General features: G+C 48.1%; 1 protein-coding gene across 2 annotated transcripts in view; it reads right to left on the bottom strand.

The window, feature by feature from the left end:
• The window catches only part of HIRA (histone cell cycle regulator), a 51,514-nt gene extending 26,224 nt beyond the window's left edge, over positions 1–25,290 (bottom strand). For both annotated transcript variants that reach the window (XM_070950519.1, XM_070950520.1), the window contains exons 1-9: positions 24,929–25,290; positions 16,356–16,418; positions 13,684–13,794; positions 12,747–12,837; positions 9,191–9,285; positions 7,513–7,608; positions 5,712–5,872; positions 4,574–4,741; positions 146–259 (exon numbers count right to left, since the gene is read on the bottom strand). In XM_070950519.1, coding sequence (XP_070806620.1) covers positions 146–259; positions 4,574–4,741; positions 5,712–5,872; positions 7,513–7,608; positions 9,191–9,285; positions 12,747–12,837; positions 13,684–13,794; positions 16,356–16,418; positions 24,929–24,965 — 936 coding nt within the window. In that variant the 5' untranslated portion in view covers positions 24,966–25,290. The remainder of the gene's footprint in view (positions 1–145; positions 260–4,573; positions 4,742–5,711; positions 5,873–7,512; positions 7,609–9,190; positions 9,286–12,746; positions 12,838–13,683; positions 13,795–16,355; positions 16,419–24,928) is intronic.

The raw sequence follows: 25,290 nt of genomic DNA, 5'->3' as shown, positions 1-25,290 counted from the left end.
TACTTATTAACTTGATTTAGACGCAAATGTTAGAAACCAGAGACGTTGAGCAATGTCCATTGTTTTACTTTTAAAACTAATAAAATATTTTTTTTTTAAAAAAAGACCACCTACCGCTTAAAATCTGATTCGGCCTGTTACTTACCCAGACAGAAAGCGATCGGTCTTTGCTCCCAACTGCACAACAGCAATACGGGCAGCTGGGTTTGGTGGAACTGCCGTTCTTCTGCTTCTTTTTAAAGATTTTTGGATTGAATTTCTGGAAAGAAAAAAAATCAGTGTGGTTTTTTTTTTTTTTTTAAAGATACTTTTAAGAAACGGAACCAACAGATACTTTGGAGGCAGTCCTCGACTTACGACCCGTTTTGAAGCGGCTGTTTGAAATTACAACAGCGCTGGGAAAAAAAGGGGGACTTAGGAGCGCTCCTCTCACTTATTTAATTTAATTTAATTTAATTTCGAATTTATATACCGCCCTTCTCCCTGAGGACTCAGGGCGGTGTACAGCCAAGATAAAAAACATAGAATACAAATATTAAAACATTTAAAAGTATATATAAAATTTGGCCCAAAAAATTAAAAATCGCAGACTAATTAAAAGAATTTAAAAATTTTAAAAATTTCTTCTTAAGCCAACCCGGCTTGCTGAAAAAGATAGGTTTTCAGGGAACGACGGAAGGCATTGAGGTCCTGGATTCTTCTTATCTCCGGGGGCAACTGATTCCAGAGGGTGGGAGCCCCCACAGAGAAAGCCCTCCCCCTGGGGGCCACCAGCCTACATTGTTTGGCTGATGGCACCCTGAGGAGGCCCTCTCTGTGGGAGCGCACGGGTCGATGGGAGGTCGTCGGTAGCAGCAGGCGGTCTCGGAGATAACTAGGCCCTATGCCATGGAGCGCTTTAAAGGTGATAACCAACACCTTGAAGCGCACCCGGAAGACCACCGGGAGCCAGTGCAGCTCGCGCAGGAGTGGTGTTACATGGGAGCGCCATGTTGCTCCCATCACTACCCGCGCTGCTGCATTCTGGACCAGCTGGAGCCTCCGGGTGCTCTTCAAGGGGAGCCCCATGTAGAGAGCGTTACAGTAGTCAAGGCGAGAGGTGACGAGGGCGTGAGTGACTGTGCACAGGGAATCCCGATCAAGAATCCCGATCACTTATGACCATCAAAGCATACCTATGGTCATGTGACTCACGTTTACGACGGTTGCAGAGGTCCCAGGGTTACTCGATCCCCTTTTGTGACCTTCTGACAAACGAAGTCCGTGGGGAAGCCAGGTTCACTTAACAACCCTGTTACTAATTTAACCACTGCAACGATTCACTTAACAAATGTGGCAAGAAAAGTCGTAAAATTGTGTGTGTGTGGGTGGGGGGGGATTTCTCACTTAACGACATGAATTTTGGGCTCTGTTGTGATCGTAAGCTGAGGACTATCTGTACTTTCTTAAGGGGAATGTTGTGGGTTTTTTTTTAATTTTTAATTTTATTATAATATATTATAATATATTATAATTTTATAATAATATAAATTTAAAAAAAAGCAATGCTGTTTTTGGCTCCAGATTTATTTGTCTTAATATGAAACTCTGATATTCTGGGTATTTTGACTCTCCTTCAATCTACCCACATCAACATTTTATTTAGAATAGAATTCTTGATTGGCCAAGTGTGATTGGACACACAAGGAATTTGTCTTCAGGGCATAAACTCTCAGTGTACATAAAAAATACATTTATCAAGAATCGTATGATACAACACTTACCGTGTTTCTCCGAAAATAAGACCCTGTCTTAAATTTTTTTTGAACCCCGAAATAAGCACTTGGCCTTATTTTTGAGGAGGTCTTATTATTTTGGGGTGCATGGAGAAAAACAGAGGAAATGGCAGGGACCAGCTGCGCATGCATTTAAATATTTAGGGGGAGGGTTTATTTTCAGTGGGGGGTTATTTTAGTGCATGTGCTCAAAAGCCCGATTTGGCTTGTTATCAGGGAATGTCTTATTTTAGGGGAAACAGGCAGGGGTGAGTTCTAAATTTTTTTACTACCGGTTCTGTGGGCGTGGCTTATTTTGTGGATTTGGCTTGGAGGTCATGTGACTAGGTGGGCGTGGCTAGCTGGTCAGAGTCATTTCTGGAAGGTCCTTGCACTTATGACCAGTCCTTGCACTTACGACCCGACTCATTTGTTTGCTTTTAACACTGATAAGCTGTAGGGCGGCCCTTTGAAGCCCCGCGGCAAGAGTTTAAACAGTTTTTTTCCCTCTAGTCATCAGCTGGGACTCAGGAGGCAGCAATAGATTGGGGGTGGGACCAAATGAAAGGTAAGAATAATGTGGATGGGTGGGGGGGCAGAACTGGTCGTTGACATCATATCGTCACCGCTACTGGCTTGGCCGAACCGGAAGGAACCCACCACTGGAAACAGGGTAGTGATAGTAATAGGATACTAAATAAGCAATTAAATCATACTAGGAAACTAAATAAAACAATATAATCGTAAAGATACAAGCAACAAGCTTATAGTAGAAAAGGAGATAGATAATAGGAAAGATGAGAATAATAATAGTAATACAGCCTTAGTAAATAGTTTGACAGTGTTGTGGGAATTATTTGTTAAGCAGAGTGATGGCATTCAGGAAAAAACTGTTCCTTGTGTCTAGTTGTTCTGGTGTGCAGTGCTCTATAGCGTCGTTTTGAAGGTAGAATTTGAAACAGTTTATGTCAAGGATGCGAGGGGTCTGTAGATATTTTCACAGCCCTCTTTTTGACTCATGCAATATGCAGGTCCTCAATGGGAGGAAGGTTGGTAGCCATTGTTTTTTCTACAGTTCTAATGATCCTCTGAAATCTCTGTCTGTCTTGTTGGGTTGCAGAGCCAAACCAGACAGTTATATGAGGATGACATCAACGATGCCCTTGAAGTGATGTCCCAGTGCCTGGAGGCTGTGCGGATCTGGATGGGGAGGAACAGGCTCAGGCTCAACCCTTCCAAGACTGAGTGGCTGTGGCTCCCGGCATCCCGATATAGTCAGTTGACTCCATCACTGACTATTGGGGGCGAGTCTTTGGCCCCCACTGAAAGGGCTCGCAATCTGGGAGTCCTCCTGGATAGGCAGCTGTCTTTGGAGGAACATCTAACGGCTGTTACCAGGGGGACCTTTTATCAGGTTCGCCTGATTCGCCAGTTGCGGCCCTTTCTTGATCGGGATTCCTTGTGCACAGTCACTCATGCCCTCGTCACCTCTCTCCTTGACTACTGCAACGCTCTCTACATGGGGCTCCCCTTGAAGAGCACCCGGAAGCTCCAGCTGGTCCAGAATGCAGCAGCACGGGTAGTGATGGGAGCAACATGGCGCTCCCATGTAACACCGCTCCTGCGCGAGCTGCACTGGCTCCCGGTGGTCTTCCGGGTGCGCTTCAAGGTGTTGGTTATCACCTTTAAAGCGCTCCATGGCATAGGGCCTAGCTATCTCCGAGACCGCCTGCTGCTACCGACGACCTCCCATCGACCCGTGCGCTCCCACAGAGAGGGCCTCCTCAGGGTGCCATCAGCCAAACAATGTAGGCTGGTGGCCCCCAGGGGGAGGGCCTTCTCTGTGGGGGCTCCCACCCTCTGGAATCAGTTGCCCCCGGAGATAAGAAGAATCCATGACCTCAATGCCTTCCGTCGTTCCCTGAAAACCTATCTTTTTCAGCAAGCCGGGCTGGCTTAGAACAAATTTTTAAATTCTTTTAATTAGTTTGTGATTCTTAACTTCGGGCCAAAATTTATATATATTTTAAATGTTTTAATATTTGTATTCTATGTTTTTTATCTTGGCTGTACACCGCCCTGAGTCCTCAGGGAGAAGGGCGGTATATAAATTGGAAATTAAATTAAATTATTAAATTAAATTAAATTAAATTAAATTAAATTAAATTAAATTAAATTAAATTAAATTAAATTAAATTAAATTATTAAATTAAATTAAATTAAATTAAATTAAATTAAATTAAATTAAATTAAATTAAATTAAATTAAATTAAATTAAATTTGTTATGTCGCCCATTTCACCTGTAAAGGGGACTCCCCCAGGGGTAAAATCCAGCAGGTTCTGACAGGTTCTGGAGAACCGGTAGCGGAAATTTGAGTAGTTCAGAGAACCAGTAGCGGAAATTTTGAGTAGTTCGGAGAACTGGCAAATACCACCTCTGGCTGGCCCCAGAGTGAGGAGAGAATGGGGATTTTGCAATATCCTTCCCTCAGGAGTGGGGAGGGAATGGGGATTTTGCAATATCCTTCCCCCAGGAGTGGGGAGGGAATGGGGATTTTGCAATATCCTTCCCCCAGGAGTGGGGACGGAATGGAGATTTTGCAGTATCCTTCCCCTGCCACGCCCACCAAGCCACACCACGCCCACCAAGCCATGCCTACAGAACCAGTAGTAAAAAAAATTGGATTTCCCCACTGGGAGAATCCCCTTTCCCCTATGAACCCCCGAGCAAGATTTCCTCCAAAGCCTGACTTATCAACATTTGCTTTGGAGCCGTTGACTTTGGAGCAATCTACCTTCAGGATGGGAGAGAACTCACCACTACTGTCACTGCTTTGCGGTGGCCGACAAAATCCATGTTGGTTTTCCATCCGTCCCTCTCAATGATCTGGGCGGTGGGCCCGGAATTATTCATCGCATGGGCCGAGACCAGGTAATGCCCGTCAGGAGACCAGCTGATGCGCAACACGTGTGTTGTGCCTCCACACTGAAAGAGAACGAGGGCATCGTGCACAAAACTGGCGAAGATTCACAGGCAGAGAAGCATGAAAGAAATAAGCAGGGCTATTCGGATTTTCCATAGCTATGTGTTGTGGCATGGCAGCGGATTCAGACAGTGAGGAGGTTGGGGAGGAACATGGGCCAGTCCTGGAGTCTGGGGAAGGCTCTGATGAGGGCTCTGCGCCCGAGTCAGAGAGGGAGCCAGGGCCGTCCGACAGTTATCAGCTGCCTTCGGAGTCGGACATCAGTGAGGCAGACAAACAGCTGGAGCCTGTTCCTAGTGTGCGCATGCGCAGAGTTGCCAGGCGAAGGGAAGAGCTTAAGAACAAGGGTCGGCTTGGGAGTAAGGCCACAGGTGGACGATGAAGGGCCCCTCCCAGAGGGAATAAAAGAGGAGCGAAAGGGGAGTGGAGTTTGCAGGAGACAATTAGTTCATTCCTGCATTCTTGCCAAGTATTGCAGCATTTGAAAGATATCGGCCTGGCCACTCTCCAAGGCTGATAAAGGCCGGTAATTGTGAACTATCTTGAAAGATTGTGGGAGAGGAAAGACTTTGCTGGAGAGGAATTCACTGTAAAACGGTCAAAGCAAATTGGTGGTAGATAAGAGTCAATGAATTCAAGGTGGCCTGGACTTAAGATCTCTTGTGGATGCGAAGGGACTCGAGACTGATGACATGTTTGACCCCTCCCTCAGGTTCAGCTGGTCCTCTCCTACGGTGGCACTTGGTATCTGATTCCCCACCCCAAAAAATGGTGCTGAGAAGTGTGAACATAACCACCCTCTGCAACTTTTTCAAGCAGCTGGGTCTTTCCACTATGAGATTCCAGGAAAAAATGCAGCTGCTTTAAAGAGTTTTGGGCAGGTGGGTGTCTTGAAACTGACTCGGAAGCCCGACTGCAAAAGGACAGAACGATGCATGGAAACGTTAAGCTCATCGTTATCGCACTACGTACTTCGTCAAAAGGTTTGGTAATGCTGGTTTCTAGCTGCCAGTCCATGGTTCGCCAGACTTTCAAACTTCGGTCATCAGCTTGAGATGCAATATATTTCCCAACAGGGTCCCAGGTCAGCCCCTTAACCAGGCCAGAGTGACCTTTCAGAGTGGCAAGGATTTCTGCGGACAGAAAAAAAAAAGAGAGAGAGAGGGTGAAATGGGTAGTTAATGGAAATGCTTTGGATTCAAACAGGAAACGGGAGCCTCATACATTGGCAGGACAATTCAGTCAGTGGGAAGCTCCTTACCAGAATTGAGATTCATTTTTTTAAAAAAATCAATTTTAGCAGAGCATCCAATACAAAAATATAAAGAGGAGGAGAAATAGAGGAGGAAAAGAGGAAGAGAGAAAAGTATAGGAGGGGGGCGGGGAGAAAAGAAAAAAGCATTGACTTCCGAGTCCTTTTGGTGCAGTAGAATAGGACAATAACATGAAATCTCAACTTTTTACTTTTATACAGTAAAGTATAAAGTAGCCATTTCTATAACATCAAATAGCAAGAGCACTTAGACTTATATACCGCTTCACAGTGCTTTTACAGCCCTCTCTAAGCGGTTTATAGTCAGCCTCTTGCTCCCCAACCATCTGGGTCCTCATTTTACCCGACTTGGAAGGATGGATGGAAGGCTGAGTCAACCTTTTGCTGGTCAGGATCGAACTCCTGGTTGTTGGCACAATCAGCCTGCAATACTGCATTCTAACCATTGTGCACCATGGATGGATGGAAGGAAGGAAGGAAGGAAGGAAGGAAGGAAGGAAGGAAGGAAGGAAGGAAGGAAGGAAGGAAGGAAGGAAGGAAGGAATAGCAATAACAGACTTATATACCGCTTCACGATGCTTTTACAGCTCTCTCTAAGCGGTTTTACAGAGTCAGCCTCTTGCCTTCAACAATCTGGGTCCTTATTTTACCGACCTCGGAAGGGTGGAAGGCTGAGTCAACCTTTTTTTTTTTTTTTTTTTTTTTTTTTTTTTTTTTTAATTTGATTTATATGCCGCCCTTCTCCGGAGACTCAGGGCGGCTTACAATGCTTTAAGCAATAGCCTTCATTCTTTTGTATATTTTATACAAAGTCAGCTTATTGCCCCCACAAACTGGGTCCTCATTTCACCTACCTTAGAAAGGATGGAAGGCTGAGTCAACCTTGAGCCTTGGAGAGATTCGAACCAGCAGAAATTGCAGGCAGCTGTGTTAATAACAGGGTGCACTAAACCCTTGTACTATCAAGGCTCTTGAGCCGGTCAGGATCGAACTCCTGGCTGTAGGCAGAGTCAGCCTGCAATTCTGCATTCTAACCATTGTGCACCATGGATGGATGGATGGATGGATGGATGGATGGAGGAAGGAAGGAAGGAAGGAAGGAAGGAAGGAAGGAAGGAAGGAAGGAAGGAAGGAAGGAAGGAAGGAAGGAAAATATATATTGCTTCACGGTGCTTTTACAGTCCTCTCTAAGTGGTTTTACGGAGTCAGCCTTTTGCCCCCAACAATCTGGATCCTCATTTTACCCATCTTGGAAGGATGGGAGGCTGAGCCAACCTTGAGCCTGGTGAGATTCCAACTGCCAAATTTCAGGCAGCCGGCAGTCAGCAGAAATAGCCTTGCAGTCCTGCATTCTAACCCACTGCGCCACCGCGGCTCTTATCTCTCTATAAACCTATCTAATCAGCGAAACCCAAAATCAACGTTTCATTACCCCCCCCACCACCACCCCCAGCCACCTCAAGCACAAATAAACCCAAAGCGGTTTCCAAATATCCTTACCGGGGAATTTGAGAGCATTCCAGATCACAACCGTGTTGTCCACGCTGCAGGAGGCTAGCCACGCGTCGTGAGGGGACCACGCCACGTCCATGACATCTATGTGGAAGTGTGAAAAACATGGTAATATGAATTCCAGGGACAGCATCCGGCCCATACCAATTAATCCTGTGACAGTAGGTCATAAGTCAAGGACTACATGTGCTCTTCTTCACAGACACCTGGTAAGGAAAGGTGGGCTGAGAGACCATGATCAAAGCAACCAGCAGGTTTGAGTGGCTGATGGGGTGGGGGTGGGTCTAATATCTGGGTATTGCTGGCTGTAGTCCGACAGACCAGGGTTCCCCAGCTTTGGAAACTTTAAGGCTTGTGAACTTCAACTCCCAGAATTCCTCAGCCAGCCTGGAGAATAGAAGCCCACAAGCCTTAAAGTTGCAAAAAGTTGGAGACCCCTGCCACAGACCACCTGAGTAAACTAATACAGGTGTCAGGGTCGGATGCCCTAATTAATTCATGAGCCTCGAGCCAAGTTTCAAAAGAAATCCAGTATTTTATTAGGAGCAACATGTCGGCACATACCCAAGTGGAGTCAGCTCTGCCCCACGTAATTTACGTCCGAACTATGAGCCTGTTTTTCCTCCCTCCTCCCAGGGTGTGTCATAAATCACATTCTCCAACGGAGCACTTTCGCGGGCAGTAGAGAACACGCCTCTCTGGCTGCCTCTGGTAACGTAGGTTGAGGCCTTGAAAAAGATATGCATGGAATGTGCTGCCGTGTTGCTCCATCAGTTTTCCCCCCTCCCTTCTATGGCAACTCGAGAGGAGGCCAGGAATGCTTTACGAGTTGATAACAGGTAGTACGCGACTTATGATCACAATGGAGCCCAACATTTCTGTTGTTGAGACATTTGTTAAGTGAGTTTTTACCCCATTTTACAAGCTTTCTTACCGCAGTTGTTAAGTGAACCACTGCAGTTGATAAGTTAGTAACCCGGTTGTTAAGTGAATCTGGCTTCCCTGTGAACGTTGCTGGTCAGAAGGTCACAAAGGGGATTCACCTGACCTTGGGACACAGCAACGGTCATAAGTCACATTTTTCAGTGCTGTTGTAACTTCGAACAGTCACTAAAAGAACCGTTGCAAGTTGAGGACTAACTGTGACTAGACTGGAATAGGTAAAGGTAAAGGTTCCCCTCGCACATACGTGGTAGTCGTTCCCGACTCTAGGGGGCAGTGCTCATCTCTGTTCCAAAGCCAAAGAGCCAGCACTGTCCGAAGACATCTCCGTGGTCATGTGGCCAGCATGACTCAACGCCAAAGGCGCACAGAACGCTGTTTCCTTCCCACCAAAGGTGGTCCCTATTTTTCTACTTGCATTTTTTACGTGCTTTCGAACTGCTAGGTTGGCAGAAGCTGGGACAAGTCACAGGAGCTCACCCCGTTATGCGGCACTAGGGATTCGAACCGCTGAACTGTCGACCTTTCGATCGACAAGCTCAGCATCTTAGCCACTGAGCCTCCACATCCCAGACTGGAATAACGCGATGCAAAAAAAAAAAAGAATGACATCCAAACGTCATCAAGCTTAGCCCGTCAGACGATCAAGGAGGAATCTTATTTTTTTTAGAAAGCAGACAATGCGACACAACCAAACCCCTCGGGAGTTTTCAAGCAGTCTTACCGCCTGAGTGGCTTCTCAGAATTGAGACACACCTCCACTGCTCTACGTTAGCCAGCTTACTACTGGAACCAAACACGGTGCTGGGCCCAATGTACCTAGGGAAGAAACAGGGGAGGTGTCAATAAAGGAGAAGATTTGCAGCTCAGAGTTGAAACGAGGGGTCCTTGCTGCTCTCTTGAGCTTGGTTGTTTTCTTGCAGACGTTTTGTGTCCGACGGGAATATCGTCAGCACTAGAAAGGGAGTGGAATTTGTGGAGAGGAGGAAGAAGGATGGATGGATGGATGGATGGATGGATGGATGGATGGAAGGAACGAAGGAAGGAAGAAGGAAGGAAGGAAGGAAGGAAGGAAGGAAGGAAGGAAGGAAGGAAGGAAGGGAGGGAGGGAGGGAGGGAGGGAGGGAGGGAGGGAGGGACTGACTATGGGTTCCTTGCTCCTCTGAGCATGGTTCTTTTCTTACAAACATTTTGGGTCCGACTAGGGAATATCATCAGCACTAGAAAGGGAGTGGAATTTGTGGAGTGGAGGAAGAAGGAAGGAAGGAAGGAAGGAAGGAAGGAAGGAAGGAAGGAAGGAAGGAAGGAAGGAAGGAAGGAAGGAAGGAAGGGACTGACTATGGGTTCCTTGCTCCTCTGAGCATGGTTCTTTTCTTACAAACATTTTGGGTCCAACTAGGGAATATCATCAGCACTAGAAAGGGAGTGGAATTTGTGGAGTGGAGGAAGAAGGAAGGAAAGAAGGAAGGGAGGGAGGGAGGGAGGGAGGGAGGGAGGGAGGGAGGGAGGGACTGACTATGGGGTCCTTGCTCCTCTGAGCTTGGTTCTTTTCTTACAGACATTTTGGGTCCGACTAGGGAATATCATCAGCACTAGAAAGGGAGTGGAATTTGTGGAGAGGAGGAGGAGGAAGGAAGGAAGGAAGGAAGGAAGGAAGGAAGGAAGGAAGGAAGAAGGGAGGGAGGGAGGGAGGGAGGGAGGGAGGAACTGTGGGGTCCTTGGTGCTCTCTCAGCTTGGTTGTGTTCTTGCAGATATTTCATTATCCAAACTAGATAACATCATTAGTGCTAGTCTGATGATGTTACCTCGTTTGCTAAATGTCTATGGAGATTCTCTGTCATCCAGGTCATGATTGTCTCAAAGGTGCTTTTTTCAAGAGGCAACTGGACTTTTTGCTTTTTTTTTTCTTTGAAGATGTTTCGTTTCTCATCCAAGAAGCTTCTGAAGAAGCTTCTTGGATGAGAAACGAAACGTCTTCAAGGAAAAAAACCAGAAAGTCCAGTTGCCTCTTGAAAAAGAATCTTTGGGAAGATAGTTTGGTAAGATCATCAGACTAGCATCGTCGGACTAACACTAGCACTGATGAAGTTACCTAGTTGGGTAATGAAACGTCTGCAGGGAAACACCCAAGCTCAGTGAGCACCAAGGACCCCACAGTCCACCCCCTCTCCTCCCTTCTAGTCCTGATTATGTTACCTAGTTGGGTTATGGTCTGTTGTGTGGATGTTTGGGTGGCTTAGGGGTGGGGAATTTGTGGTGGATGGGAGCGTCTTTGGGGATTGTTATGTGTGTTGGACCTGGTCTTTGGGTGTTAAGTGAATTTCGTTGTATGGGTATACTGTGTATACATGTACAATGACTATTTATTTATTTATTTATTTAATCAATCAATCAATCAATCATTGGCATCCTTCAGTTTCAAGAGACTATGGTACTGTGCTCTGGAAAGAGGTCCTAAAACAGCATTTAGTGCGACTAAAAAGGCCAATTCGAGAGTGGCCATCCCTTCCACTCTGAGGGCAGATACATTCATTATTAAATTCATTATTTATTTATTTATTTATTTATTTATTTATTTATTTATTTATTTATTTAATCAATCAATCAATCAATCATTGGCATCCTTCAGTCTCAAGAGACTATGGTACTGTGCTCTGGAAAGAGGACCTAAAACAGCATTTAGTGTGACTAAAAAAGCGCTCCATAGCTTAGGGCCGGGGTACTTACGAGACCGGCTTGGTAGTACAGTGGTTTAATGCACCCTGTTATTAACACAGCTGCCTGCAATTTCTGCAGGTTCGAATCTCACTAGGCTCAAGGTCGACTCAGCCTTCCATCCTTTCTAAGGTGGGTAAAATGAGGACCCGGTTTGTGGGGGCAATAAGGTGACTTTGTATAAATATACAAAAGGATGAAGGCTATTGCTGAGCACATTGTAAGCCGCCCTGAGTCTCCGGAGAAGGGCGGCATATAAATCAAATAAAACATAAAACAAAACAAACCGCCTTCTGCCACCAATAGCCTCCCACCGGCCAGTACGCTCGCACAGAGTGGGCCTCCTCAGGGTGCCGTCCGCCAGACAATGTCGGCTAGCAACCCCCAGGGGGAGAGCCTTCTCTGTGACGGCGCCCACCCTCTGGAACAACCTTCTGCCAGAGTTACGTATAATAACAGACCTCCGGATTTTTCGTTGGGCCCTGAAAACCTATTTATTTCAACTAGCTGGGCTGGCTTGAGCTAATTTTAAATTGATTTTAAATTGGGTTGTTTTAATTTACGGCCAAAATATTTAATTATTTTAATACTGTTTTTTAAATTTTGTATGCTCTGTTTTTACTTAGGCTGTGCACCACCCTGAGTCCTATTTGGAGAAGGGCGGTATAGAAATTTAATAAATAAATAAATAAATAAATAAATAAATAAATAAATAAATAAATAGGCCAATTCGAGAGTGGCAATCTCTTCCACTCTGAGGGCAGATACATTCATTATTAAATTCATTATTTATTTATTTATTTATTTAATCAATCAATCATTGGCATCCTTCAGTCTCAAGAGTCTATGGTACTGTGCTCTGGAAAGAGGTCCTAAAACAGTATTTAGTGTGACTAAAAAGGCCAATTCGAGTGTGGCAATCCCTTCCACTCTGAGGGCAGATACATTCATTATTAAATTCTTTATTTTTTTATTTATTTATTCATTTATTTATCTATGAATGAATGAATGAATGAATGAAATGTCTGCAAGAAAACCACCAAGCTCAGAGAGCACCAAGGACCTCTCAAACACGTGACGGTTAGTAAGAACAGCCAAGTGGCGGCATTGATACAAGAAGTGATGTCAACTCATTTTAGGAAACAAAACCCAGGTTTAACTTCCTCTCCATCGACAAGCCCATTCTTTGAATTCATGTTTACCCAACTTATCTATTTAGCGTATGGCACCTACAGAGGCGGTGCAATCGCTGACCTACAACACTGATAAAACACACAAGAGTGCACAAACCCAGAGTGAAGTTTAAATAGAGCCGTCAGCATAGGCAGGCAGGCAGGCAAAAATGTGTGAACGAGACAGTAAAGCAAGATAAAAAGTATTAAATTAAGGTAAAACCATGATAAAATGTGGCGCCGGGGTGTCGCTACAGGATAGATGTTATAGTTATAGATGTTTACCCAACCTTGACCGTAAGATAAAGAACTTTTTCCCCCCCAAAGAGCCTGAGGAAGATGCCAAGAATTAAATTTAGTGGGGGGGGGGGAAGGGAGGAAAATACACTTACGCTGCTCTCTTCCAGATCATGATCAGTTTGTCATCTCCCCCTGAGGCAAGGTATATGCCGTTGTTTGACCATCGCACGCAATTCACGCAGGCTGGAACAAAAATGGGAAGAGGAGGGTGCTTGAAAAAAAGACACATTTTTTTCCTGAGGCTGGAGCTGGTGGAAGGGTTACCACCTGGTGATATTTTCAAAGCACAGGTGGTGTTTTTAATTCTCCAAAATGTCAGATGGGCTTTTTTGGCATTGGACGATATATATGCCTTGTTTGTATCCTGCCTTTGTTATTTTTACAAGGTGGTGAACCTATCGAAACTCACCTTCCTCCTCCTATTTTCCCCATAATAACAACCCTGTGAGGTAGGTTGGACCAAGAGAGAAAGCGAGTGATTGGCCCAAAGTCACCCCAGCTGGTTTTCATGCTTAAGGTGGGACTAGAACTCACCCTCTCCTGGTGATTGGCCCAAATTCACCCAGCCAAGCTTTTGTACCTAACTCAGAACTAGAACTCACCCTCTCCTGGTGATTGGCCCAAAGTCACTCAGCCAGCTTTTGTACCTAACTCAGGACTAGAACTCACCCTCTCCTGGTGATTGGCCCAAAGTCACCTAGCTGGCCTAAGGTGGATTGGACTGAGAGAGAGAGAGAGACTGGCTCAAAGTCACCCAGCTGGCTTTTATGCCTAAAGTGGGACTAGAACTCACCCTCTCCTGGTGATTGGCCCAAAGTCACCCAGCCAGCTTTTATACCTAACTCGGGACTAGAACTCTCCATTTCCTAGCGGCCCAATGTCACCCATAGTTGGCTTTCATGCCTAAGGCAGGACTAGAACTCACGCTTTCTTGCTTTCCAGTCTGGTGACTTAACCACTAGACCAAACTGGCTCTCAAATTACGCTGGCCCATCACTCCCCCCAAAAGTTAGATCTATTCTACCATACCTAAATGATTGTCCATCTGACAAAGCATTTTGGGTACATTCTCGTTCTTTTCATCCTCTTCCTTGAGGACAGGAGCCATATTCCATATTACAACTTTTCCGGAATCTTGCCCTAAAGACACAAGGAAGAACAAATTTTTCACTGCAGTTATTGCGAAGAAGGAAAGGCAGGTTTTTATTTTTGCTAAAGAGCTTTCTTCAAAGCAGTGTGTAACCTCCTTCTTAATTTAGCAAACAATAGAGCACTAGACGCGTCTGCTTCGGCAGCAGAGTTTCTCCACCTCAGCAACTTTAAGCTGTGTGGACTTCAATTCCCAGAATTCCCCAGACAACCTGGCTGTGAGTTGAAATCCACACAGCTTCAAATGAGAGAACTCAATTCCACTGAGGCTTCTGCTGCAGCAATAGCATTTGAACAAAAATACACTACAAAGAAATGCAGTATTTCAAATATGGCTGCACATGTTTAAGTTTAGCTCAAAGTTGCAAAACTATGAATACACGTAGCTACAACCTGGATTCTAAAGAAAATGTAACTTCTGTACTGATACTACAGAGCAACAAATATTTTTTAATGATAAGATCTCAGGAAACACCTATGGCTTAATTCAGAGTGGGGTTTTTTTTTCTTCCAAATTCTGTAGCTAGCATCACTTTCATTAGGGGAAAAATGTACCCCTGCCACTATAAATAAAGGAGAGGGAAAGATACTGAACGCTGAAGCCTATTCAACTGCACATTTTAAATTAATCCAACTAATGCCACATTAATTATAACCTCGGGGTTGGCAAGCGAATTTGCTTCTGATATTTTATCCTAAGAATCTCAATCGCTGCTGTTCGCCACGCACGCTGTGGGGCTCACTGCAGGCGAAGTCCACCCCCTAAATCCGTGATGGCAAACCGGTGGCACGTAGAGCCCTCTCTGTGGGCAGGCACGCTATTGCCAGTTGCTCTTCTCGTTTCCGGCCAGCTGGTCTTTGCGGGTGCCAGAAAATGGTCTGAAAATGGCCAAAAACCAAGCTGTTTTTTGGGCTGTCTCCGGACCTTTTTCGGGCTGTTTTCTGGGATTTTTAGCCCCAAAAAACAGCCTGGAAATGGCCTGGAAAACAGCCAGAAAACGGCCTGGAAAAACACCAGAAAACGGCCAAAAAACAGGCATGTGTGCGCCAGCCAGCTGGTCTAGAGGTTTCCGAGAATCCAGTTTGGGCACTCGGTCCTGAAAAGGTCCGCCATCACTGCCCTAAATAAATCAAAACCAAATGCAGACGGACTCAGGAATAGCCCAGGCCTATTATAACTAGCAAAACAGCCTGCATCCGAACGGAGAAAGAGCATTTATGCACAGAGAATGTCCAAGTCGGTTATAACTCTAGGGGAGATGCCTTTGTCTGGCTTTTGTTCTTTACTGTCGCTCTGTTTCTATCGTTTTAGGCCCAGCAATATTTCACTTCTGTGATCCCAACTGAAAGGACCACAGCAACAATACTTTAAAATATTCCTTAGGTAAAACGTAATGTTTAGCATGACTCAATCCATGTTCTGCCCCAGCTACGGACCCCAAAGAACGCAGCACACACAAAGTCTGTACAAACCTTAGTTTATATGGTTGGCAGAAAGCCCAGAAGCAATTTGCAGAAAACTAAGTTCAAGGCACGAAGGAGAGTGAACGAAGTTGTTCCCTGCAAATTGCTTCAGTCGGCATTCCTCCTTAAATAGGCTAAGGGAGTGGCCAATTAGCCCCAAGCCTTACTCTCGAGGAGACCTCCTCCTGAGGAGCCACTCCTGCCTTTTGGCAGCTCTGCGTGTCTGTGCATCGAGAAGAGGCTCCTCCTCTTCGTCCTCTTCACCCATGGAAGCTTCTGGAGGTTCTGAAGGCCCTGGCTGAATCCCCGCCTCTGGCACATCTTCTCCGGCCTCGTTGTCTGAATCAGCCACCAGGTGCACAGGCTGCGTACGGGCCACAACAATCCAAGAGAGAATTGTTAAGGGCAAACGGATGCTTTTGTTTGCAGGCTGTTCTCACTTAATGACCTGAATTTAGCTGGCAGGAAACGCCACTGTTAAGTGAAGCGGTCATTCAGCAAGGACCTCCAAGATGACTTACATTACCCTGTTTTCTTCAAAATAAGACATCCATTGATAATAAGCCCAATCGGGCTTTTGATCGCATGGCAATAAGGCCAAACGCTTATTTCAGGGTTCAAAAAAATATATGACAGGGTCTTATTTTCGGGGAAACACAATAGCTGGCAGGAAACGCCACTGCTAAGTGAAGCGGTCATTCAGCAAGGACCTCCGCGACGACTCACAACATTTTTTCAGGGTGGCCGCTAAGTGAATCACAGGTTGTTCAGTGAGGAGCGTTTGGCTTCCCCCATTGACTTTACGTGTTTGGGAGCCAGCAAGGAAAGTCCGCAGACGGCGATCATGTGACAGTGGGAAACTGCAACAACCATGAATGCAGTTTGCCAAGTGCTCAAATCATGATCACATGACCGGAGGTGGCGGGGAAACGCAGCTCCATGTTTGTGAAGCAGTTTTAAGTCTTCCCTCCCTGGTCGCGGAACAAGTGGCCCCCTAAGCGAAGTGTACCCGCACAGGTTAACTATTTAAGCTCCTTTGGTAGACTGGGTGCAGGACTTTTAACAAGAAACTTTTTCGGCAACCCTACCTTGCCCTCCGGTTGCAAACTTGGTCCCATCTGGATGAATGTCAACTGAAAATATCGGCTTCGCTGGAAAAAAAAAAATAAGAGAGAAAAATACTTTGAGCAGAGTATCCTTGTAATGCACCACACTGCGGGGAGACAGAGAGATAGTTTATCACTAACAAAGTGATAAGTCAGCCAGCAACTATCTAAAATAAAATTTCAAAGCTTCCAAGTTAAATTTAAAGAGGAAGAAACCCGACTATTCCACTGCGTTTTTCCAAAGGGATCAATGACCAAAGATGCTGTAGACTGGGGTTTCTCAAAGTCGGCCAATTTAAGACAAGGGGACTTCAACTCCCAGAATTCCCCAATGTAAGGTAAAGGTAAAGGTTCCCCTTCGCACATATATGCTAGTCGTTCCCGACTCCAGGGAGTGGTGCTCATCTCCGTTTCAAAGCCGAAGAGCCAGCGCTGTCCGAAGACGTCTCCGTGGTCATGTGGCCGGCATGACTCAAAGCCAAAGGCGCACGGAACACTGTTACTTTCCCACCAAAGGTGGTCCCTCTTTTTCTACTTGCATTTTTTTTACGTGCTTTCGAACTGCTAGGTTGGCAGAAGCTGGGACAAGTCACGGGAGCTCACACGGTTACGCAGCACTAGGGATTTGAACCGCTGAACTGCCGACCTTTCGATCGACAAGCTCAGCGTTTGTTAGTTGTCAACAAACAACCAATAATACACTTTAAAACTGACACGTATCACACCCTCTGGGGGTGACCTCTTTCACGGCGAGGTTTGCACTCTGGAGGTCTTACTGCTCAACGTGATTTTAGCTGACTTTCTAAAAGAAGGCAGAACGGCTCCCAAGGAAACTCTGCAATGGGGCTACTTTGAGGAGTCCTTATCCACCAATCCTTTGGATGGAAGGAACTTCAAACACCCCTTCCTTGGAAGCCCAGCAGGACACTCTGGATATGGTATGGGTATTTGTAGCCCTTTCTTCACCTCTGCAAAGAAAAACAATCCAACGATGCTTCCAGATCCTTCTTGACAATAAGGATTAAAGGATCAGCAATACGCTTTGGAGATTTGCTCAATCTATATTCTTTAGAGGGTTAATATGTGATCTTCCGTTACTGCTGTTGGTTATCTTTACAAATCTCCTAGCAAGAAATCGCTAACGCAAAGCTTAACTGTCCAGGAGGCTAAATAAGGTTCAATAATGCACAATGAAAGATGATCAAAAGACAATCCTGCTTTCCATAAAAACCAACCAGACCCGTCGTAAAATGTTTTCCAAGTTAGAGATGCTGACATTTGTCTTCCTAATGGGAAATCTATGATCTGTTCAGCAGCCCAAAGTATAGTTTAATACTTTTTTTCCAGCGAATGTCCCATAGAGGGTCCAAGCAATTTCTGATCTGGATGGAAAATACATTTTCTTCAGAGGTCATGAAATGGCCACTTATGCGCTAGATTACTTCCAAAGAGCTCTTTTAAGTTTTCAGGGGGAGAAAAGGCCGTTTAACCTCCCTTTGATGGAAATACTGTGTTTCCCTGGAAATAAGACCGGGTCTTATATTAATTTTTTTGCTCCAAAAGACACATTAGGGCTTATTTTCTGGTTAGGTCTTATTTTGGGGGAAATACAGTACTAAATGCATCCATCTGGCTGACAATCTTAACTGGGGCTTATTTTGGGGGTAGGATTTATATTACTAGCATCCTGAAAAATCATGCTAGGACTTATTTTCCGGTTGGGTCTTATTTTCGGGGAAACAGGGTAGCACAATGCTAAAATAGGGAACTGTGCCCTTCAACGAAAGTATTGAGAAGATATACACTGTCACAGGTCTGCAGAAAGTAAGCAGTACTGTTTTCAAGTAGCGGAAGAGATCAGAGAACCAGAAACTGTCTCTTTAAATGCTAAGTTGTCACTAATACCTTTCATTCTATGCTGAACAAAGAAAGACTCAAACCACGAAGCCTAATTTAAATGTCAATAAATATCTCCAAGAAATGTCTATTACAGAGTCTTTAATCTGTGGTTGCGCGAGAGGTTGGGGGCTTGAAACAACCGCCCCACTTCCGCCTCATTTGTCTCTTCCCAGCGCTCCCCTTTTAAGACCGGGCCCACGGGGACCAACTTTAGCCGGTGGGACTCACTTCCGCTATGTTCTCACTACCAGCTGAACCCCCTGACTGTGGAGAGGGCTATGGAAAATTGGAGGTCGGTCCATAGCTGCATCCCTTCGGCTAAGGGGGCTGGACACCAGTTGGCCACCGTGAGAGGGTGGCCTGGTGTTGGGGCCTCCTGAGGGCTGAATCGGGATGTATTCACACATAAGCACATAAGCACTTTACCAGCGATGGGGACCCGACCATCGGACCAACTGCCGTGAGAGGGCGGTTTTTTGGACCTGATCCCTGGACACTGGATGTACTGACTCTATTGCTGCCACTTCACCACAAATGGGGGCGGACCAGCTGACCTAATCACCGTGAGAGGGTGGTTGGATCGATTTTCCCCCTTGGATTGTGGTCGTTGTGGATTGTGACTGTGTCCTCTGTTGTGAGGGGACAGTGGACTTGGTCCTGTGAATTATGTGTGAGATTCCCCATTTCCCTACCTTCTTCCCTGTCCTTTTAGGACCCTTAGGATATGGTCATGGCGAGCCACTATGACCAAACTGTACTCAGCAGCGGAGCTTCTTGGTCTGCGAGACTCCCCCCTCTCGCAGGCTTGGCCCTCCACTCTATCGAGGGCCTACCTCGATGACGGGCTTTGGAACCCCGAGAGGTGGCATGTCGCAAAGAGGGGGTTGCGGGGTTTTTTAAAATTGTCTATGTCTAACCTTTTAAGGGGTTTGGGGAGGGGGGAGGGGGGTGGTATTGGAATTAGGGGCGTGGGTTTGGGGGATAACCCACCAAGGGGAGGGTCAGGCCCGGCCACGACGCGCGGCGGGGCGGGTGGGGGACCCGGGGGCAATGGAGGGGGTCGAGCTTGTTCGGACTGTGTTTTTACCATCAGTACTGTGAGTGGGAGGGGTAGATATGGCGGGAGCAGGGGGCCATATCATGTTAAGGGAGCACGCACCTGCTGTCTCCAAGCGGTAGGGTGCTCCGGCCCCCAAGGCTCCACCCGTTTGCCAGGTTGCACAGATCCTCACGGCCCGGGCCTTCGTCTGATGTTGTGCAACGCCAGGTCCGTAGTAAATAAAGCCCCCCTCATCTGTGATCTTGTTCAGGAGGGGGGAGCGGACCTGGCGGGTATTACGGAGACCTGGTTGGGCCCGGAGGGAGGGGTCCCTCTGGTAGAAATGTGCCCACCAGGCTTCCGCGCATTCCATCAGCCGAGGTCACAAGGGAGGGGCGGGGGAGTGGCGGTTATTATTAGAGAAGGCCTTAGGCCCAGGGAGACCACTGTACCTCAGACAGCTGGCTGTGAGTCCCTCCTTGTGAAGTGGGGCCATGGGGTTCAGATGGGCTTGCTGATCACGTACCTGGCTCCCTGCCGCGTGGCAGCAACCCTGCCTGAGCTACTCAACGTTATTGCTGCGGTGGCGGTTGATACCCCCAGACTTATGGTCATGGGGGATTTCAACCTGCCGTCCGTGGGCGAGACGTCTGAGGTGGCTCGGGAGTTCATGGCTTCCATGACGGCCATGGATCTGACCCAACTAATTCATGGCCCTACGCACACTGGGGGAAACACACTGGACTTGCTTTTTGTCTCTGGACAGTGGTTGAGTGATCTTGAGATAGGGGATGTAGTCATCGAGCCCTTGTCATGGTCGGATCACTCTCTCCTTCGCCTTGACCTTCGTACCGCGGCACCCCGCTGCAGGGAGGCGGAACCGATAAGATGGTACAGCCCCAGGCGCCTGATGGAACCCGATAGGTTCCAAACGGAGCTTGGGCCAATTCCTGAGGTTCTGGCTCACGCCTCGACTGGAGACCTAGTGGCCGCCTGGGATAGGGCGGCCGCTGGGGCCCTGGATCGAGTCGTGCCTTTGCGGCCTCTGACCCGGCGTGGATCTCGCCTTGCTCCTTGGTTTACCGAGGAGCTGAGGGAGATGAAGCGCCGGAAAAGACGCCTAGAGAGTAGTTGGAGAGCTAGTCTTTCTGAATCGGACCGGACACTGGTTAGATCCCATATTAGGACTTACCTAGTGGCGATAAAAGCAGCAAAATGTACGCATTTTGCTGCTCTTATTGCGTCATCAGATAATCGCCCGGCCGCCCTGTTTAGGGTGACCCGCTCCCTGCTCCACCAGGAAGCGCGGGAGGACCCCTTGGAGGGAAGAGCCGAGGACTTTGTTCAGTATCTGTATGACAAAATCACTCAGATTCGGGAAGGTCTGGACTCCGACTGGGTAGATCCAGCGGGAGTGACGGAGGCAGGTCTTGAGACTGTTATCTGGGATGAGTTTGATCCTGTGACCCCAGATGACGTGGACAGGATTCTGGGTAGATTGAACGCGACCACATGTTTGTTGGACCCGTGTCCCTCCTGGTTAGTGCTGGCTTCCCGGGAGGTGACGCGAGGCTGGCTCCAGGGGATTATAAATGCTTCATTGGGTGAGGGTGTCTTCCCCGCCGCCCTTAAGGAGGCGGTGGTGAGACCCCTCCTCAAGAAGCCTTCCCTGGACCCGGCAATATTGGCTAATTATCGTCCAGTCTCCAACCTTCGTTTTGTGGCGAAGGTTGTTGAGAGTGTGGTTGCGGGACAGCTTCCCCAGTACCTGGATGAAGCGTCGTATCTGGATCCGTTCCAGTCGGGTTTCAGGCCTGGATACAGCACGGAAACGGCATTGGTCGCGTTGGTTGATGATCTCTGGAGGGCTCGGGACAGGGGCTGCTCCTCTGTCCTGGTCCTGTTAGATCTCTCAGCGGCTTTTGATACCATCGACCATGGTATCATGCTGCACCGGTTGGAAGAGTTGGGGGTGGGAGGCACCGTACTAAGGTGGTTCTCCTCCTTTCTCTCCGACCGGTCGCAGTCTGTGTTGACAGGGGGGCAGAGGTCGACCCCGAGGCCCCTCATATGTGGGGTGCCGCAGGGATCGGTCCTCTCGCCCCTTTTGTTCAACATTTATGTAAAGCCACTGGGCGAGATCATCCGTGGTTTTGGGGTGGAGTACCATCAGTACGCTGACGACACCCAGCTGTACATCTCCACCCCGGATCACCCCAACGATGCCCTTGAAGTGATGTCCCAGTGCCTGGAGGCCGTACGGATCTGGATGGGGAGGAACAGGCTCAGGCTCAACCCATCCAAGACCGAGTGGCTGTGGTTTCCAACGTCCCGATATAGTCAGCTAATGCCATCGCTGACTATTGGGGGTGAATCATTGGCCCCCACGGATAGGGTTCGCAACTTGGGTGTCCTCCTGGATTCACGGCTGTCGTTAGAAGAGCATGTGACGGCCGTGTCCAGGAGGATTTTTCATCAGGTTCGCCTGATCCGCCAGTTGCGTCCCTATCTAGATCGGGACTCCCTACACACAGTCACTCATGCCCTCGTTACTTCTCGTCTGGATTACTGCAACGCTCTCTACATGGGGCTCCCCTTGAGGTGCACTCGGAGGCTCCAACTGGCGCAGAGTGCGGCCGCGCGGGTGGTGATGGGAGCGACATGGAGTTCCCATATGACACCTCTCCTGCGCGAGCTGCACTGGCTCCCGGTGGTCTTCCGAGTGCGCTTCAAGGTTCTGGTTATCACCTTTAAAGCGCTCCATGGCTTAGGACCTGGTTATTTACGGGACCGCCTGCTACCACCAATAGCCTCCCACCGGCCAGTACGCTCCCATAGAGAGGGGCTCCTCCGGGTGCCGTCGGCCAAACAATGTCGGCTGTCGGCCCCTAGGGGGAGAGCCTTCTCTGTGGGGGCACCTACGATTTGGAACGAGCTCCCCCCGGAGATACGTAGGATCCCGGATCTGCGCACCTTCCGCCGCGCGCTTAAGACTTTTTTATTTTATCAAGCTGGCCTGGCCTAAATCTTCCCCCTTTTTAAATGTGGGAATTTTAAATTTTTAAATTTTAAATTCGTCTTTTTATAGGGGTATGGGTAAGGCATTTTAAATTGGGGAGCCATTGTAGATTTAATTCTGTTTTAAACGTATTTTAATAGTTTATATTGTATGTTTTTAACTTTTGGCTGTGCACCGCCCCGAGTCCTTCGGGAGAGGGGGCGGTATAAAAATCTAATAAATAAATAAATAAATAAATAAATAATCATCCAGATCATAGGTGTCCCAAATTTGCTTTTTCCAAAAGGCAACTAACTGGACTTCCTTGGTTTTTTCCTCTTTGAACGGAAGAAGCTTCTTGGATGAGAAGCGAAACGTTTTCAAAGAAAAAACAACATGGAAGTCCTGTTGCCTTTGGGATCTCCAAAAAATGTATACCATAGATATAAAATTGTAAATACCCTGAAAATGTTTCCCTGAAAATAAGACCCTGTCTTATATTTTTTTGAATCCCGAAATAAGTGCTTGGCCTTATTTTCGGGGAGGTCTTATTATTTTGAGGTGCATGGAGCAAGATGGGGGTCCTCTTGACATCTTACCTGATTTCCAGCTCTGGGTTTAAATATTTTCATGGAGGGCTTATTTTCAAGGAGAGTCTTATTTTAGCGCATGCATTCAAAAGCCCAACTGGGTTTATTATCAGGGGATGTCTTATTTTCAGGGAAACAGGGTACTACAAAAGCTACTGCCATCAAACATGTCAAAAAAACGGTTTTACATGCAAAATCCTACAAGGGAGGCATTTTTTTAAAAAATGCAGCAAACTCTTTATAAAAGTTTTCTGTATTATTCCTGCACTTCAAGGTCCTGATATCAAAACCCAGGACAAAGGAGAGTCAAAACTGTAAGGAGCTACAGCACTTCAGCCAGTAAACAAAAGACACTGCCCTATGCCACCTATTCTGATTTTCCTTAGGAATGGAAAACTTTGCACACGCTTAGAAGACTTAGAGAGAGTTAGAAGACCTCTTGCACTGGCTCAGAGGACTCCCCCCCCCACACTTTTCTCCTTCCCTCCCACGAGTCTGGAGGGGTCTCGCACTGGAGTCTCCCCCTAGCCCTCTGCATGTGCTCAGAGGTCCCCCCCTCTCTCCCCCCGCTTCCCCATTGAATATGGGAACCATTGACACTTCCCTAGCCCTCTTGCAGTGGCTCAGAGGACTTTTTCCTCCCACCCCCCCCACCGTGGGGATAAAGCCGAAGACCCCTCCCCCAGCACTCTGCACTGGCTCAGAGGACTCCCCCTCTTTCTCCTCAACCCCCCTCCCATTCAATATGGGGAAACAGTGATACCTTCCTAGCCCTCTATGCTCGTTCAAAGGACAACCCCCCTCCTTCCCGTGGAGATAAAGCCGAGGACCCTCCCCCAGCACTCTGCACTCGCTCAGAGGACTCCCCCCTTTCTCAACCCCTCCCCATTGATTATGGGGAAACAGTGACACCTCCCTAGCCCTCGATACTCGCTTGGAGGACCCCCCTCCTCCTGTGGGGATAAAGCCGAGGACCCTCCCATACCACTCTGCACTGGCTCAGAGGACCCCCATCCTTCCCCCCCCACTTTCTCCTCAACCCCCCCCATTGAATATGGGAAACAGTGACACCTCCCTAGCCCTCTATACTCGCTCGGAGGACCCCCCTCCGCCCGTGGGGATAAAGCCGAGGACCCTCCCGTAGCACTCTGCACTGGCTCAGAGGACCCCCATCCTCCCCCCCACTTTCTCCTCAACCCCCCCCCCCATTGAATATGGGAATTATTGACACTTTCCTAGCTCTCTGCACTCGCCCAGAGGACCCCCTCCTTCCCCCCTCCCCATGGGGATAAAGCAGAGTACCCTCCCCCAGCACTCTGCACTCGCTCAGAGGACTGCCCCCCTTTCTCCTCAAACCCCCCCCCACCCCACTGAATATGGGAACCATTGACACCTCCCTAGCCCTCTTGCACTGGCTCAGAGGACGTTTTCCTCCCCCCACCCCGCCCATGGGGATAAAACCAAGGACCCTCACCCAGCACTCTGCACTCGCTCAGAGGACTGCCCCCCCCTTTCTCCTCCAAAACCCCACTGAACATGGGAATCATTGACACTTTCCTACCTCTCTGCACTCACCCAGAGGACCCCCTCCTACCACCCTCCCTGTGGGGATAAAGCAGAGTACCCTCCCCCAGCACTCTGCACTCGCTCAGAGGACTCCCCCCACTTTCTCCTCAAAACCCCCCCACCCCACTGAACATGGGAATCATTGACACTTTCCTAGCTCTCTGTACTCCCTCAGAGGACCCCCCTCCTTCCCCACTCCCCGGGGGGGAGATAAAGCAGAAGACCCTCCCCCACCACTCTGCACTCGCTCAGAGGACTCCCCCACTTTCTCCTCAACCCCCCCACCCCCAATATTGAATACGGGAAGAATCATTGACACTTTCCTAGCCCTCTGCACTCCCTCAGAGGACTTTTTCCTCCCCCTCCCCCACTCCACTTTTCTCCTTCCATCCCACGAGCCTGGGGGAGGGGGGTGTTTCCCCCCTCGCCCCCCCCTCTCTCTCTCTGCACGCGCTCCTCTCACCGTTGTGGTTGACCCAGGTCGGCTTCAGGAGCTTCATTTTCCTCCTCCTCCTCCTCTTCTTCTCCTCCTGCTTCTTCCCTCCGCCGAACGGCTCCGTGTCGAGAGGCCCGGCTCAGGCTGCCCTGGGCGGAGGAGGAGGCGACGACGACAGCGGCGGCGGCAGCGGCGGCGGCCTCAGCCCCGGCCCCGCCGGCCGCCTCAGCGCCGCCTTCCTCCTCCTCCTCCTCCTCTTCTTCCTCCCTTCTTCTTCTTCTTCTCCTCCGCCGCCTCTTCGAGGCCCTCAGGGCCGCCGCGCCATCGCCCGTCCCGCCAGCAGCAGCAGCAGCCGCCGCCACCCGGCCGCATCCCCCGCTCCCGGCGGC

The sequence above is a fragment of the Pituophis catenifer genome, unplaced genomic scaffold (genome assembly GCF_029215685.1).
Source record: "Pituophis catenifer annectens isolate HBS135680 unplaced genomic scaffold, rPitCat1.0.hap2 SCAF_10, whole genome shotgun sequence".
NCBI classification, from domain to species: Eukaryota; Metazoa; Chordata; class Lepidosauria; order Squamata; family Colubridae; genus Pituophis; species Pituophis catenifer.
This window is presented reverse-complemented; position numbering and strand designations above follow the sequence as displayed.